Raw genomic sequence first — 16,419 nt, 5'->3', positions numbered from 1 at the left:
TGTCTTTTTTCAGAGGATACAACTATACATACAAAAAAAAGCTATGCCGGACAGTGGCACACCTTTAATCCCAGCACTCAGGAGGCCGAGGCAGGTGGATTTCTGAGTTCGAGGCCAGCCTGGTCTACAGCGTGAGTTCCAGAAGAACCAGGGCTACACAGAGAAACTGTGTCTTGAAAAAACCAAAAAAAAAAAAAAAAAAAAAAAAAAAAGGAGGAGGAAGAGGAGGAAGAAGAGGAAGAGGAAGAAGAGGGAGGAGGAGGAGGAGGAGGAGGATAGTTCTAGTTAGTGAAATCAATGAGACAAAGTGCCTATGAAATTAGCAAAAAGATACACAGTGCTTATACACCAAGAATAGAATGATACTAAGTGTGATAAAAGACAGCACAAATGGAGGGATGCATACCAAGTATACAGACAGAAAATTGTTTTTATAGTAGTAATTCCCCTCAAACTAACTGCAGATGCAATGAAATACTAATTTAAAAAATTCCAGCAGGCTTCTTCATGAATTGACAAAATGATTCTAAGATGGAAAAAGAACGTCTTAAACTGCTAATATTTCAAAACAATATCCTAGCATTTGGAAGGTAGAGGAAGGAGGATTCCAAGGTTGAGGCAAGCCTGACATACAAAGTGAATTCGAGGCATGCCTGGGTTCTAATGAAAACTCCTGTCTCAAAACTAAAGATACAGTTTAATAGTAGAATCCTGTGTAGTCTAACCTGTAGAAGTATTTGGGTCTGATTGCCCAGCACCATCCAAAAAGCTATGAAAGGGGGCTGAGAGGAAGGAGGGATGGAAAAGAGAGGAAGTTGGAGGAAGAGGGAGAGAGACCCCTAAACAAGCTAGATTTCAGGCTCAAGCATCATGTGACTCAGTCTACTTCTTCTCTTAAGCCACCATTTTCTTCTATAAGAGATTTTAACATTCAAATGTTTATATACAGTAAGTCCTAGTACCTGGGAGGCAGAGGATGCACAGCTGGAGACTACCATCTCAAGTTGCCCCCTCAAAGAGAAATGCTATGAAGATGAACTTTCTTAGGAATCCACTAATTTCACTCTAGTGGCTTAAATAAAGTCCAATAAAGCAGTCCTCAATCTACAAAACCATACAGATAATCTAAATGTAAATCTTAGTAAAACTGCTGTTTTTAAGAAAAAGAGAATTATAGGCTAGAGAGAGGGCTCAGCAGTTAAGAGCATTGGCGGCTCTTCCAGAAGACCTGAGTACAATTCCTACCATCTACATGGTAATATCTAACTGTCTAAAACTCTAGTTCCTGAGGGATTTCACACCCTCTTCTGGCCTCTTTGAGCACACATGCACAATATACAGATATACATGCAGGCAACACGTTAAAAACCAACAACAACAACAAAAAGCCTTCTAAAAGAAGTTGTCAGGAAGCTGAGATAGGAGGATCACCAGGGTTTGAAGATAGCCTGGACTATAAATTGAGTTCAAAGCCAGGCTAGGTTACTTAATGAAACCAGTCTCAAGCAGGAAGAGGTAAAGAGAGGCTTGGGGGTTAACAATACTTGCTTTTGCCAAGGATCCAGGTTCAGTTCCCAGTACTCACAGAAAAGCTAACAATCGCCTATAACACCAGTTCTAAGGGAAGGGACACTTCCTCCCTCCTACACTGCCTCTATTCCATCTTTCCCTAGTCTACATTGTGCTTCCTTTTTACTTCTCCCCCCCCCCAAAAGAAAAACAATGAGAAGGGGTATAGGGGTGAACAGAGACATACACACACATGCTGGCAAGAACTCCTACATACAACAAATGAATCTTTAAAAACAAACACCAGCAGCAGTGGGGTTGGCACTTGCTCACCCGACTACTGCTACTGACCACCTGCTACCTTCTAGGCAAGTGTGTGTACACCTAGGGGTCAGTGATGACTAACAACCTAGCACTAATCTCAGCTTTGGCAGATTTTAGTTCTCAGAAATACACTCAAAGAACTAAATATTAAACAGGTTGTTTGATATCACAATGCAAATACTTAAAACACTTTAAAACAATGCCATACTACAGGAAACAAAAAAACAAGTTCAAAGTTTTATAATAGTAAATAATATCAGTAGTAGTAGTAGTAAATAAAAACAGATAGCAAGTGTTCAACACAACATTCTTGGTAAGGTTGGCATTTTTAAACTGACCATAAAGCTACTGATCTCAGTATATTTCTTCCATCAAATCTTCTCAAAGGCAAATGCTATAAATTATATTTGCTCCATTAGTTTATCCACTTAACAAATGCTTGACTTCAAATAGCAGGTATTGTAAAAGGGACTGCAAATGAGTAAAACAGGGACAATCTGTACTCTTCATGGACCATACAGTAAAAGGAAACAGATACCCAACAAAGAAACATAAAATATATACAAATAATTTGCATAGTTAAAAATTATGAAAAGTATTATGAAGTAAAAGTACATGTCCAACGGGTAAGTTTAATAGCAGTACCTCACTGACCTGCAGTAGAAGCAAGCTTATGCAGCTGAGTCGCTGGCCTGTAATGGATGGCAATGCTACCTCACAGTGACATCACAACTGACTGGGGGACACCAGTGGATTAGCAGACTACTGTCAAACCACAAATACAAACATCAATACAAGAAGACAAAAGGGCTTTCCTGACAGAATGACAAAAGACAACTAGGGAAGCAAGAGGCTCAAAGACCCATTTTGTAGCAGAGTAACACCATACAACCTGAGGATCCATTCCTTAATATCTTCCAAATTCTGCCACCAGACTGTTAAATACATTTGTACACACTAGTAAGCATCAAATTAACACAGAAGACACAAGTTGTCAAAATTTTAGTTTGGCTTCAGGTTTGAACTTTATATTAGCAAGAAACAGTATCAATTCTTTCCCTTTAATTAACAAATCCACTTCTTTCAAGAAAATGCCTAAGTTTGAACAAATACCCAATTAAAAATTCACTTTTTCCCTAAATTTGAATATTCTAAACTTAGCTTATTGTCTAATGTAAAGTATGTGATGGAGATCAAACTAGCAATTTTCAACACTTGGCATATTTCACAAAAACTGGCAAATGTGAAATCTGGAAGTGAGAATGGTACACAAATTACTGTTTACTACCAGGGAGGTAATAGTTGAAGACATTGAGGAAAGCTTTCAAAGATCAGACAAAAGAAAGCAAAAATCGGTTACAGGCTGTCCACAATGAATGCACTGCTCAATACCTTCTCCCTTGAGAGATTTTCCAAATACGAAGCCAGACCGTTTATTTCTTTCTCTTTCTCTGCCAACTGAACCTGAATTTAAAAAAAAAGAGACTACCGTTATTATTTTTATTTTCTCCTCACACATGAGATTCACTTAGACCACTACTAACAAGTAATTTTTCTATCACCAAGTTCAGTTCTTTAGTTGCCATTACTAACCAGTTTCTTTTCTTTCTACTTTTGGATTTATGCAGCCGGGCTGACTAGAACCACCGTAGGTTAGGTTAGTCTCACACTCTCAATTCTCCTATCTCAGCCTCCAGACACCAATGGTGTGGGCCACCATACCTTGCTTTCCTTATCCTTTTAAAATGTATTAACACATCAATTACAAACAATATCCACAGTGTACTTTTACGATATGCACCTCCTACTATCCTTCCTATTCCCCTCCCTCCCAATGATTCTTGTCCTCTTCCCCTCATCTACATTCAGAGTTACTGATGACCTAAGGGGTTTCATTAAAGTTGCTTACAGGGTCTTGGGTGGGGTTATAGCTTCCTTACTAGTTCTTACAACACTGAATAAATTCTCTTTCCCCGTCCTAGCAGGAACTATTTGGTCCCAGAATATTCAAAGAGGGATAGGGTCTTATGAGCCCCTCCCTCCTAGCTATCATTATCTGTCTTTAGGTCCTGGACCCTTTTCCTCCCATGACAGGACACAGACAGGCCCAATACTGTACCAGTCTTGAAGTTAAGAGTCCAGCAGTGATGGCATGCCTTATGTCTTAGGAACCAATCCTAACTCATTCCATGTCTTCTTCTAGCTTTTACATTCTTTCAGCCCCATCTTCCAAAATGTCCCTTCCACCTCTGCCTTATCTTTAAAATTTCTCCTTTGGCTTATGTAGAGAAGTACACCAATACTGGTATCCTAATGCCAGGTTTTTGGTTTGGTTTTTTTGTTTTTGTTTTTTTTTTTTTGTGTGTCTTCTTTTGCTTCCCAGCCCCAAATGAAGATATTTTATAACCATTCTTCATTGGCTCTTTTGTCCATCTTGTCTCTGAAAACTTTCTTCCATTCTCAACTGATAATAAGCCATAAGTATTAATTCACTCTAATCCCCAAGTTCTAAGTATGTCAGTTGTTATTTTTGAGTCAGGGTCGCGCCCTGGGTTCCAAGCTAGCCAGGAACTCAAGATTTAGTTCAGGTAGGACCTGAATATCTATAATTTTCTGCCCAAACTTCTAAGTGTCAAGATTACACTTGCTACAATGGTTAGGAAAGCTGTTATTTTAAGTAATAATAAGATAATGTTTTCATTGCTGTCTTTCCTGCACTGTAAAGATAAAATGTTCCACATTTACTTCTTACATTAGTTAGCAGAAACCATCAGAAAAATAGTCTAACAGAAGCTACAGAACTACAAGCATTTTCCCTTTACTCCCCAACATTTTCAATCTGATTCACTCATGCATTCAACAACTACCACTGATCAACTCTAGGAGCACCAGCACTAATGGGTACGAAGTCTTTGCTGGGTACAGTAACATACACTTTTAGTCCCAGAACTTGAGAGGCAGAAGACGACAGCTCTCTGAGTCAGACCAGCATGGTCTACACAGAAAGGTCTACATCAGCTAGGGTTACATAGGGGACCATGTCAAACAAAATAGCAAGCAGTAATAACAAACTCGATTACTTCAATAGTTCTTCCTAAATGATGCATTTAAGATCAATCTTTCTAGGTTCATGTCCCCAGTCTATAATAAAAGTCCCTAGAGCTCAATTCCCAGCACCCATGTGGCAGCTCACAACTCCAGGTTCATGGAATCTGATGTACACATCTGGCTGCCACAGGCACCAGAAACGTGAGGACTGTACAGATAACACATAAAAATAGAAAAGGTATACAAGAAAAAATGGACTTCATATACTTACTTCACCAGCTTTACCCCCTACCACCTACATAAAGCCGCTCTAGAGCTCACAAAGGACTTTGAAAAGGACCTACTTTCACTGAGTTCCTTTTCTCCTAGGAAATTCTCAATATTATATAAGATCCAAATTCTATTTTAGACCTCTAAAACCTGACTCCATGGCACTACTGAAGGCTAATCTATACCACTATAGATACGATTCTATATTGTATCTATATACAATTCTATATTGTATCTATATTGCAGCTATGGTGTTTCTGTGTCTCTGTCTCTCTCTCTCACAAATTAGCTATAGATAAAATTAAATTACTTAAAACTCACCAGTCTTTAATCATAGAAATAATTTAATTATAACCATAATCAATCACATGCATTTAATTCCTTAAAAGGATGATATTTTTGACTTACTAGTCAGGTAGCTTGCTCATTTTTTTCCTAACATTCTTACAGATACCATTTATTATTGGGGTTATAATATTATATTGATAAAAATAAGTTTCTTTAATTAATATTATACCACATCACAGTATTATGATAAATTTTAAGACTAGCAAGTTAGTGATAATATATCAATTACACATACACATTAAAAAAGGTCAAGTCCCAAAATAATTTAACATACACATTTGCGATACAGTAAGAAAATGAAATGATTGCTTCTAAAGATACAATTTTTTTGGAATGGATTACTCCCTGTGGGTTGTTGGCCACTCCAAAACAATAGAAGTTATCACCACTGGTATTGACTACATATCCAAACTGGAAGGAAAGACCTTACAGCTTAATACATCACATTATTTTGGTTACAGGACTTAAAGAAACCAAGCTGGAACTGAGCTGTGAACTTCTTATTCCAGGGTGGTTAGCTTTCACAGCAACAGACAAGCAGGCTGGGGTGGGATGTGGAGTGGGTGAGGCTGAGCCTGACAGACTAACCACTTCCTGGTTGGAATATGGATTGGAGGGAACTCCTATCTATCTAGTGGTGTACATCTAGTCAAAAGCTCACAGCCAGGGAGAACATAGGAGTACTGCTAAATGGTCATGATGTACGTACATCTGTCAAGCCACCCTCTGTTGAGTTCAAGCCTACAAGTTAGTGCTACAGTCAGCTTTGATCAGAGAAAGCTTCTCTGCAGTAATAGAACTGGTCAAAGTGCTGACATTAAATGACTATTGAGTGCTTATCCCCAAATGGACATCTGTGCCACTTCATCAAAGGCTCAGGGAACACTACTGAAGAAGAAAGGGCACAAAGAATCTAAGAGTCTGTGGAATGCTGTCTTCTGGGAGTGACATGGCCTTTAGACGCTCAAATTCTCAGCAAACATGATTACCTGCCTAAGACTGCATAAGACTGAGTCATCAACATTCCATCACGGAGGGTGGATTCTAATGAGGGTTCACACTTCTCTGAGGATTGATATGTAGTTATGTAGTTAACAGCTACTGGAAGAAGGAAAGATGTTTTCCTCGGTGGTACAGTCACTACTACACTGCCCATGCTCCTTATGCTCCTGTAAATAACCTCTCGCCAAGGATCCTAAAAGCAGCACTAAGAAAAAGCATGTGCCTTGGGAAAGGAGGTGGCAGGCACAGGACAGAGCATGAAAGAAGTGACCTATTTAAACAGGGTCTCAGTGGGAGGATGCGGTGTGCATCAGGTGGAATATTATAAAAATATATCATACAGATATATGAAAATATATTGAAGCCTATGATTTTATATAATTAATATGTACTAAAAACTTTTTTAAAAGGTAAATTTCAAAGTCCACCTGAACCCAAAGGACTAAAGCCACATTAACCAATACATGTGGGGGGCCATTTTCTCAGGCAAGTGAATAAACTGTATGTAATTAAATATCCAGCATATCTACATGGAAACTGTGCTTGGCTGATGGTCTATAGGATCTCACTTTGTCCAGGACCAGGTTCACCAAGCACCGTGAGCCAAGCCTATGAACTTACTTTGTAATTATCCTCTACTTCAGCTAGTTCAAGTTTTACATTTTCAGCAATTTTCACTTGTTCTTTCCACTTCAGCTCCATTTTGGCAAGTTCATCAGCGTATTTATTGCATTTGGTTTTCTCATCCTAAATAAAGTTAAAATTAGTACAATTACTAAAAACTTCACATCTCCACAGAGTAGTTATCTTTACACACATGTGATGATTACTGTAACAGTATAAAGCCAAAATGTTTACAAACACAAGATTAGGTACATCATTTTATAGCTATACAATGGAATAATATATCTACTTAAAAGAGATGAGAGGACGGTCAGATGACCAGGAGGTGTCATATTAACAGTACACTACAAAAGAGGGTATATAATATATCCCATTAGCTTATAATTTGCTTCCAACAGTTATATTTAATATGAGTGTCAGTGTTATACAGAAAAATATAACTCAAATAGCCATAATTCCTGTACTTGGATCACGACAAATATTATTTCACAAAAGTATTACTTTTGCAAAAGGAGGAAATCTAAATCATGCACTTTATGATGGTCCTTTTTCTTAAAAACACAAGGAAGAATTTACAAATAGAGACCAAAAAGTAAATGGACCAATTTCATTTTGAATATTTACTTCAAGGTGAAATTCAAAGATATATTTTGAGCAATTCCAACCTTCTAAACTCTACACCATACCTTCTACACTTCATAACATACAAAAAAACAAAAAAAAAACAAAAACCCCAAACCCACCAACAACCAACCAACCAACAACCAACCAAAAACAGCTCCAAAAGTTTCATAAACCTCAATGTAAAAGCTGTCTATACCCAGGGATTCATCCCATAATCAGCAGATACTATTGTGTATGCCAACAAGATTTCACTGAAAGGACCCTGATATAGCTGTCTCTTGTGAGGCTATGCCAGTGCCTGGCAAACACAGAAGTGGATGTTCACAGTCAGCTATTGGATGGAACATAGGGCCCCCAATGGAGGAGCTAGAGAAAGTACCCAAGGAGCTGAAGGGGCTGCAACCCTATAGGTGGAACAACAATATGAACTAACCAGCACCCCCTGAGCTTGTGTCTCTAGCTGCATATGTCGCAGAAGATGGCCTAGTTGGCCATCACTGGGAAGAGAGGCCCCTTGGTCTTGCAAACTTTATATGCCCCAGTACAGGGGAACACCAGGGCCAAGAAGTGGGAGTGGATGGGTAGGAGAGCAGGGTGGGGAGGGTATAGGGGACATTCGGGATAGCTTTTGAAATGTAAATGAAGAAAATACCTAATAAAAAAATTGGAAAAAGTTCAAAAACAAAAACAAACTTCTGGTTGGACCAGGAGTGTAGCTCACTGGCAGATCACTGGCCTAAGGCCTGGGTTTGATCTCCAAGCACAAGAAGAGCAAAACAGTAACTCCTGGGGCAATGCAGGGAATATGTTTAATGCCTTGCAGAATGTGCTTTTTTTTTTTTTTTTTTAAATTTATATGTAAGTACACTGTAGCTGTCTTCAGATACCCCCAGAAGAGGGCATTAGATCTCATTATAGATGGTTGTGAGCCACCATGTGGTTTAAAAAGCACAAAATAGAAACAAAATAGATACTCTACCATAATTATTTGATTTTCTAAAAACATTAAGCAAACAAAATCAACATCACACATACAACAGAGAAAGTAACTCCATCACAAAGCATAAGACCTGTGTGGCTCCCCGGCAGCCCTGTAAAACACAGGTATGACAGACAGCATGCATTTGCAAGCCTAGAATTGAGATGCACAGGGCCAGGCAGATCCCCCAGAGCTCGCTGATTGGCTAGTCTAGCCAATGAATAATCTTGAGACTCAGAGAGAAAGCCTGTTTCCATAATAAGTTGGAAAGCAATCAGTTCACAATAAACTCTAGTCTCCATAGATGTACACTCAAATGTGTACGTGTACCAACATGCACAGGCACAGCACATGCACTAAATGCACACATACATGCACACATATGCACATATCTAAGAAAGAAATGTAAACATTATGGAAACGCAACTTAATCTACAATGATATTCTCATTACAGTCATTAGCTTGATGTATAAAGTGATAAAACAGCACCAAAGAAAAACTGTGTATTGATTTCATACAAACCCCTATCCTAGCACCTGGGCATCTGAGTGAGAATATCTAATCCCCTCTGTCCACAAAAGGCTTCTATTCTATGTAAATGTTCACAGTGCCTCTATCAATCAAGAATCCCCCCCCCCCAAGCATCATCACCATATTCTCCCCACTTTCCAGACTGCTTCCAATGCCATGCTCACTCACTCAGCCACCCCCCTCCCCCAGTCTTTTTAGAACACTTGGCTGTCCAATCGGGAAAGAGCTGTCCGTGCCTAGACAAGACTACCTGAACACCCACAGTTGCCTAACAAACCCAGTCAAGTCTAATCCCCTTAGCCAGAGCCTGTGAGCAGCTGCATCTCTAGTCCTACAACAGCAGCAATAGGGAGGGAAAGGGAAAGAGGAAATTGCTTCTACTTATTTCATCCTTTTCACAAAGCTGGGTCCAAACATGGTTAAGTTGAAAAAAAGAAACAGTTAAAGTTCCCTAGAAATTGACTCTACTACTTCCAGAGAAATATAAAAACCCTTTATCTAAAGAAAAAAAAACACATCAAAAGGACAGGCTTATAGATGAATTTGTGTCAACAATTTTCAGAGTTGATCCTAATGTCCTCCATCTTGTAGGCTTGTCAAAGGAGCTGCCCATCTGGGTAGACCCATGTGAGGAGCACTGTTGGCATAGAGAGGAAGCAACACATTCATTCTTGCCAGCTCAGAAGACAATGAGCACTTCAAGATAGTTTCCAGGGCCCTTGACAAGGTGATTTCTGCTACCACACATGGAGTGCACACTCATATCTGCAGGCAATATGCCCATACACATAAAAACAAAAATTAAACAAAATCCAATCACTCTGTTACAATACACACTCCAGCAACAATTGTGTACACTGTAGTCACTTGTGTGACTTGTCCTATGATGCACACTGCACTATGTTTTTTACAATAGCAGCAATGAAAACACAAGCACTACATTATATTAGAACATCAGGACCATTCTCACTTCTTCTATAAAAAGATCTCAAAAAGCAGAGTTTGAAATTTGATCAAAACACTAAACATTACTTTAAAAGTAGCAAAAGGAAAAAGTATCTTCTTTTTTTTTTTTTTATAATACAAAGAAAATATTTTATTTGTGTATCAAACTCTAAGGTTGATGTCAAGACACAAATAGGCTTGAAAAGCTATAGATATTCAACCTCCCTTGATTATTTTAGAGCATCTGATATGCTGCTCCCAACTGAATCTTAAGCATGATGTGTTTGGGTGACAGGATTATGGTTCCTTCACATTAGTCTTCAGCATCCTTCTTCTTTTTCTTTTTCTTCTAAGAAAAAGTATCTTTTCGTAACATCGAGCAGATCTAGGAATTTCATTGTTGTTCTAAAAGTTACCTTCCTTGCTCATATGCAAAACACACATATCCAAATATAAAATAACTTTGTTCTCTATTCTAGATAGTAATGAGAAGCATCCACCCCTATACTTTAACTCAAAATGAGTACCACCATTAAAGTTAACAAAATTGAATAATCTGAACAATGCTGCTTAAAATAATTAAAATCACACTGAGATTCAACAACTCGTTTGCTTAACATTCCCATTCTTGGCTAGATGGGTAATGTACCTGGCTGCACAAGCATGAGGATCTGAACTGAGATCTCTAGCACCACTGACCATGGCAGCTTGGTCTGTAACCCTGGTGGTAGGGAGAATGAACGCAGCAGCTCCCAGGGTTGGCAGGCAGCCAGTTCAGCCTAAACTGCTGTCTTCAGGTTCAGTGACAGACCCTGTCTGAAAAAGCACTGTAAAGAAATGACTAAGGAAGACGTCCTGAAGTTAACCTGTGGCCTCCATAGGCATCAACACTGGGAAGTAGATGAGTGAACACCACACAATTTCCTGATTTTTTTATACAGTATCTTTTTAAAAAGGACTTCCCTTCTAAAGTTCAAATATTTTCCATGTATCACCCTAACAGAAATAAAAACTCATATTCAGACAATGACATTGTATCATGTGTATGGAAAATACTGACTTCAGAAGCATAAGACCTGCATGATAATGACAAGTACACAAAACACCCCTTTCATCATCCCAAATGCACTATCAGTATAGAAGAATGGGGAAAGAACCCTCTATACTTTGACAAAAGAACCAAAGGCTGGCATCTAACATTTGACAAATCGTTCACTAAAAAGGAGCTTACCTGCAAGAGTTGTTTACACTTATTATACTTTTCTATTTTCTCAGCAATTTCTTTAGTCATTTCACAGACATGATCCTTTGTTGACATAACAAAGCCTGTCTCTGTTGTAACAAAGTTAGAAAATAATATTAATTAAGAAAATAATACTTAAATAATATTTAAAATAATTTTGCTCTCTGGAGGCTGAAGAGATGGCTCAGTTGTAAGAGCAGCTGCTGTATCAAAGGACTTGGGTTCCATTGCTAAGATCTACCTGGCAGCTGACAACTGTATAATTCCAGCCCCACAGGACCTGATACCCTCTTCCAGCTTTCAAGGTACTAGGTACGCATGCATGTGATGCATAGACATACATGCAAGCAAAACACCCATACTCACTAAAAAAAAAAAGTATTATTGTTATTATTTTTTGGTGTGTGTGTGTTTTTTTTTTCTTGCTTTGTTTTGATTTTTTTTTTCCCCTAGAGAGCATTTCTTTACAGTCCTGGCTATTTTAGAACTCACTTTGTAGACCAGGCTGGCCTTAAAAAGCAAAGAAATCTGCTGCCTCTGCCTCTCACATGCTAAAGTTAAAGTGACACTACTGACTAGCCAAAAATAAATTTGTTCAAAGAAAATTTTAAGTATTCTGTCTGAGGTCAGCCTGGTTTACATGACAAATTCTACGCCAGCTAGGGCTACAAAGTGAGAGATTCAAATTACTACATTACCCATTTGATATACTTGAATCTGTTTTAAGTAGACAAATATTGAACCAACTAACATTAACATCAGTCTCCAGGTACACTAATGAAAGATGTACCCCACTGATGCAAAAGAAAGGATTTAGAACAGGATATTCCCCCCCACACACATACAAACAACATTATATATATTGTGTGTACATGCATATATATACACACACATATTATCTGCAAACCCTAGATTTTTCAACTTCATCACTTTCCGTATTTGTCTTCTGTCACTGTGTTCCAAGAATCTTCTCTGGTCTGTATTTATAGTCACATTTATAACATAATTTTTAGTGTAAGGAATTCTTGCATTTCACTGTTCCATATGGTTCAAATTAGTACTTCTAGTACCAAGTTAATTTTTAATATGTGACTATTCTCCTGAGGCTAAGTACTAGTTTACACTTACTCACACTCTGCATGGTCACCACATATATAACTCCATCTCACATTAATATCCTCATATTCCCCCTTTGCCTCTCAACTATCTCTCCCAAGAATTTATGGAAGCAGCCTGAAATTCTCACACATGGAAGCAGGCAGTATCAAATCAGTGTCCAGTTTTCAAAGAAGGTCACACTACACAGAAGGAGAGTTTTACCTGCACATGATGCTGCTGGCTTTCCCTCCACGGCAGCAGCAGAAGCAGAAGCAGAAGCAGAAGCAGCCGGGTCTGTGTTCATTGACGCATCGTTCACTTTCTGCTGACTCCCCATTCTCTTTGTGAAGACACTGTTAGTACTCGCCTATCCCAAAGATTAACAGTAAGTTACTTGAAAAGTCACTGAATGAGTCACATTGATTTCCTCTACTAAACATGTATATAACCAAAAAAAAAGTGTACCACACTACTCACTCTGAAAACCTAAAAGGAATAAAGCTACATCATTTTCCTAAGTGGTGGAAAGGAAAGAAAAATAACTGCATTTTTTTTTAGGAAATCACCAGAACTCACCATTCATAAACATCTTACAATCTCACAAGTCAAAAGTGTACCGAGCAGGTCTGGAGAGATGTCTCAGCAGGTAAGAGCATGTGTTGCTTTTGCAGGGGATCTAGGTTTGAGGCCTAGCACCCACATGGTGCTTTACAGTCATCTGTAATTCCAACTCTAGGGAATTCAATGCTCTTTTCTGACCTACACAAGTACCAAACCTACATGTGGTGCACACACATAATGCAGGTAAAATCTTATTAGATTCTTAAAATGAAATCAAAAAAAAGAAAAATCTCCATGTGAATCATATTTCTTCACAGAACCCTTTCTACTTTACTAGCATACATGCACTCCTTGCTCCTATTGGTTCCTGAGAACCTAAAACTGGGACCACGCAACCCCACATTTTCAATGTTTTCTTTATATTTCACTTCCAAGATCCCCTAATATAACAAGTCATATTTCAGTACAGTTTGGGGCTGTACATAATACATAAACCCATCCAAATGAAATGCCTTTGTTTTATTATGAATCAACCTACTCCTACATGGAATATAAATGAGTAAGCCAACACATTTTACCTCTTCCTAATATGGCATGAGCAGAACGGAAGAGTACTGAGAAAAACAGTGAGAGCTGTCACCTTTGCCACAAGTGACATTTACTACGACATACTGAGTTTAATCGACAAAGCTACTTATCAAGGGCTTACGAGAGGAACGGCCTAAAGACAAGAGTACCTGTTCCTGCTTGTTCTTGCTGCAGACCCAGCTTCCTTCCCTTTATTAGTTCTCAGTAAATACGAATCTCAAGTTTAAACAGAAAGAGGATTGTCATTATAGTATTAGGCCTATGACTTGAAACTGAGATGATAAAACACAGGCCAGCAGGATGGTTCAGCATATAAAAACACTTGCAATCAAACTTGATGACATCCTGAGTTTGTTTCATCCTCTATTCCTGAGACCCAGAGGGGTATAACCAGGGAATAATCAACTCCTACAAGCTGTCCTCTGACCTTCACATACCACCTCCCAACACCCACATATACCTACATAATCAATGTAGTAGAAAATAAGATTTGTGTTTAGAAAAAAATTGAAGTGATAATTTGTATTCAAAAGGTTAATATTTAAAATATTATACATCTTATCTGCAAACACAAGGTTGACAAAGGAAAAGTTCAGTTGACAGGAATTCAGAGACACTTACTGACTGGTCTGAAAGTTTGTTTATTTGTTTTTGGAGCCTCTGGCACTCCTTAAACTTTTCTTTGTAATGATCCGCAGCCATCTGAAGCCGGAGTTTCAGATCTTCAACTTCTCTTCTCAGTTCATGTTCCAGTGTATCAGTCTTTTCCTTAGAAAAAAATATTTCGACTAAGGAAAAATTCTGATGTTTCATAATTTAAAAATAAATCCTAACTCTATTTCCATTATTTTTTTCTGATCTTTAATTAATTTAAATTTGTTTTGGAGTTTGGGCTTTAGATTAATTAGAGTTTTAACTATATAGTAAGTCTAAGGATTACTTAAAAGCTGAGGAAAAGCCATCCACCTAAGGAGCAATTACATGTATGTAACACCCTTAAACAATCAGACTACCATTCTATGTAGATAGTACACAGAAGTTCCACATGAAGCAATCTCTATCACATCTAATATATATCAAAAATGTGTACTAGAACAGCCTTTACTGACAGTAAGAATTGTGCGTATAAATGTTTTCTATTCAATCCAAGAAATGACGATGATTTAACAGAGTGAATAGAGGTTAGCCTTTCTTACCTGACTTATCTGAACAGTTTATTCCTCTTTTACGGGGCTTCTAGTGATGGGGATCAACAGAGATGCAAGTACACTTGCTTTACCTGATCTTTCTTTACAGCATGTAGCTGCAGCTCTGCCAGCGTGTCGGCTAGCTGCTTCTTCACTCTCTCATTTTCCAAGCGTGCAGTATGCAGATCTGCCATAGTTTTATCTCGCACATTCACTGCATCACTGAGCTCTTTAGTCAGAAAGATAAGTTCTTGCCGTGTTGCCTGGACTTGTTCCTCCGCTTTGCGAAGTTGCTCCTTTAAAAATAATGTATCTTCCTGAAGAAAGGCAAAGAACATACAATTTTCATTAAAACATTAAAATTTAAAGTTAACAGTTTCAGAATTTTAAGTTAAATAATGCTTTCCCACTCATGCCTTAGGCTTTACTTCAGATTTCTTATTTAACAACCCAACAGTGTTTACTTCTTCCACTTTATAGGACAGGAAATCAGTCAGCACACCCAAGGATTAGTTCAGACTGAATAAAACACCTATGAAAGCTACTGAGACCAAATGAATGTGAGCTCCGCATACCCCATTCCCTTTATCCCCATATCTCTGGCCAGTATTCTCATTACTCACTAGAATTGAAATAACTTCAAAGATTTCTTTGTAACACCAAAAGCATCAGTTAAAAGAGGTTTCCTTTTGTCAAACCTAAAAGATAGCTATTAAAATATTTAGCTACCATCATGAAAAGACATTTTTAAAGTAAGTATAATGAATCTAACAGTCCTATTTGTAGTCTGCAAAAAAAATAATGTAAAATAAAACAAAACTCAATTCAACCTTGGTTTTGAAATTGTTAAGAGCACAAGAAAATATGTAAATGACCAAATAAAGCTGGTGTATACGAAATCTGCACAAGCCTAACCATACTAGTTACCCTTGGTTCTGGTTAATGAAATCGGGTCCCCTACAGCCCAGGTTGGCCTGGGGTTGTCATGCATCAGAGGCTAACCTTAACCTTCTGCTCCTCCTGCCTCTCCCTTAAGTCCAGGGTTCACAGTGTGTGCCACCATGTCTTATTAATGCAGTCCTAGTGACTGAATAAGGGCTCTCTGCGCACTGCACAAGCACTCTGCCGCATGAGTCATATTTTGAATTCTAATAGTTTCAATCACTTATCAACTTCTATGTCAAGAAAGGAAAAAATAACTAAAGGAATTAATACATTCAAGAAAAGTCTGATACTACTCTGAGGTATTCTTCCAATCAATAACCTGAAAGTATATATACCCCAAATGTTCAAACATGTAAAGATTGATTTTATTTATTTTATTTTTACTTATTATTTTTTGTGTTGAGACTGGTTTGCTCCACATAGCCCCAGCTGTCCTGGAACTCATTATGTAGACCTAAACTCACAAGAGATCTGTCTGCCTCTGCCTTCCAAGTGTTGAGAGTAAAAGGATGTGCTACCACTATGCCTGGCAAAATTAATTTTTTTTCTTTTCTTTTTTTTTTTTTTTTTTTTTTTTTTGTTTTTGTTTTTG

The 16,419-nt window shown here is 38.1% G+C and overlaps 1 protein-coding gene across 1 annotated transcript in view; it reads right to left on the bottom strand.

Annotated features, from left to right (window-relative positions):
• The window catches only part of Tax1bp1 (Tax1 binding protein 1), a 52,677-nt gene that overhangs the window by 10,351 nt on the left and 25,907 nt on the right, over positions 1-16,419 (bottom strand). The window contains exons 9-14 of the mRNA XM_021190114.1: positions 14,975-15,199; positions 14,317-14,463; positions 12,769-12,913; positions 11,437-11,537; positions 7,123-7,248; positions 3,226-3,297 (exon numbers count right to left, since the gene is read on the bottom strand). Coding sequence (XP_021045773.1) covers positions 3,226-3,297; positions 7,123-7,248; positions 11,437-11,537; positions 12,769-12,913; positions 14,317-14,463; positions 14,975-15,199 — 816 coding nt within the window. The remainder of the gene's footprint in view (positions 1-3,225; positions 3,298-7,122; positions 7,249-11,436; positions 11,538-12,768; positions 12,914-14,316; positions 14,464-14,974; positions 15,200-16,419) is intronic.

The sequence above is a fragment of the Mus pahari genome, chromosome 2 (assembly GCF_900095145.1).
Source record: "Mus pahari chromosome 2, PAHARI_EIJ_v1.1, whole genome shotgun sequence".
NCBI classification, from domain to species: Eukaryota; Metazoa; Chordata; class Mammalia; order Rodentia; family Muridae; genus Mus; species Mus pahari.
The sequence above is the reverse complement of the archived record's forward strand: the minus strand, read 5'-3'. Positions and strand labels throughout refer to the sequence as shown.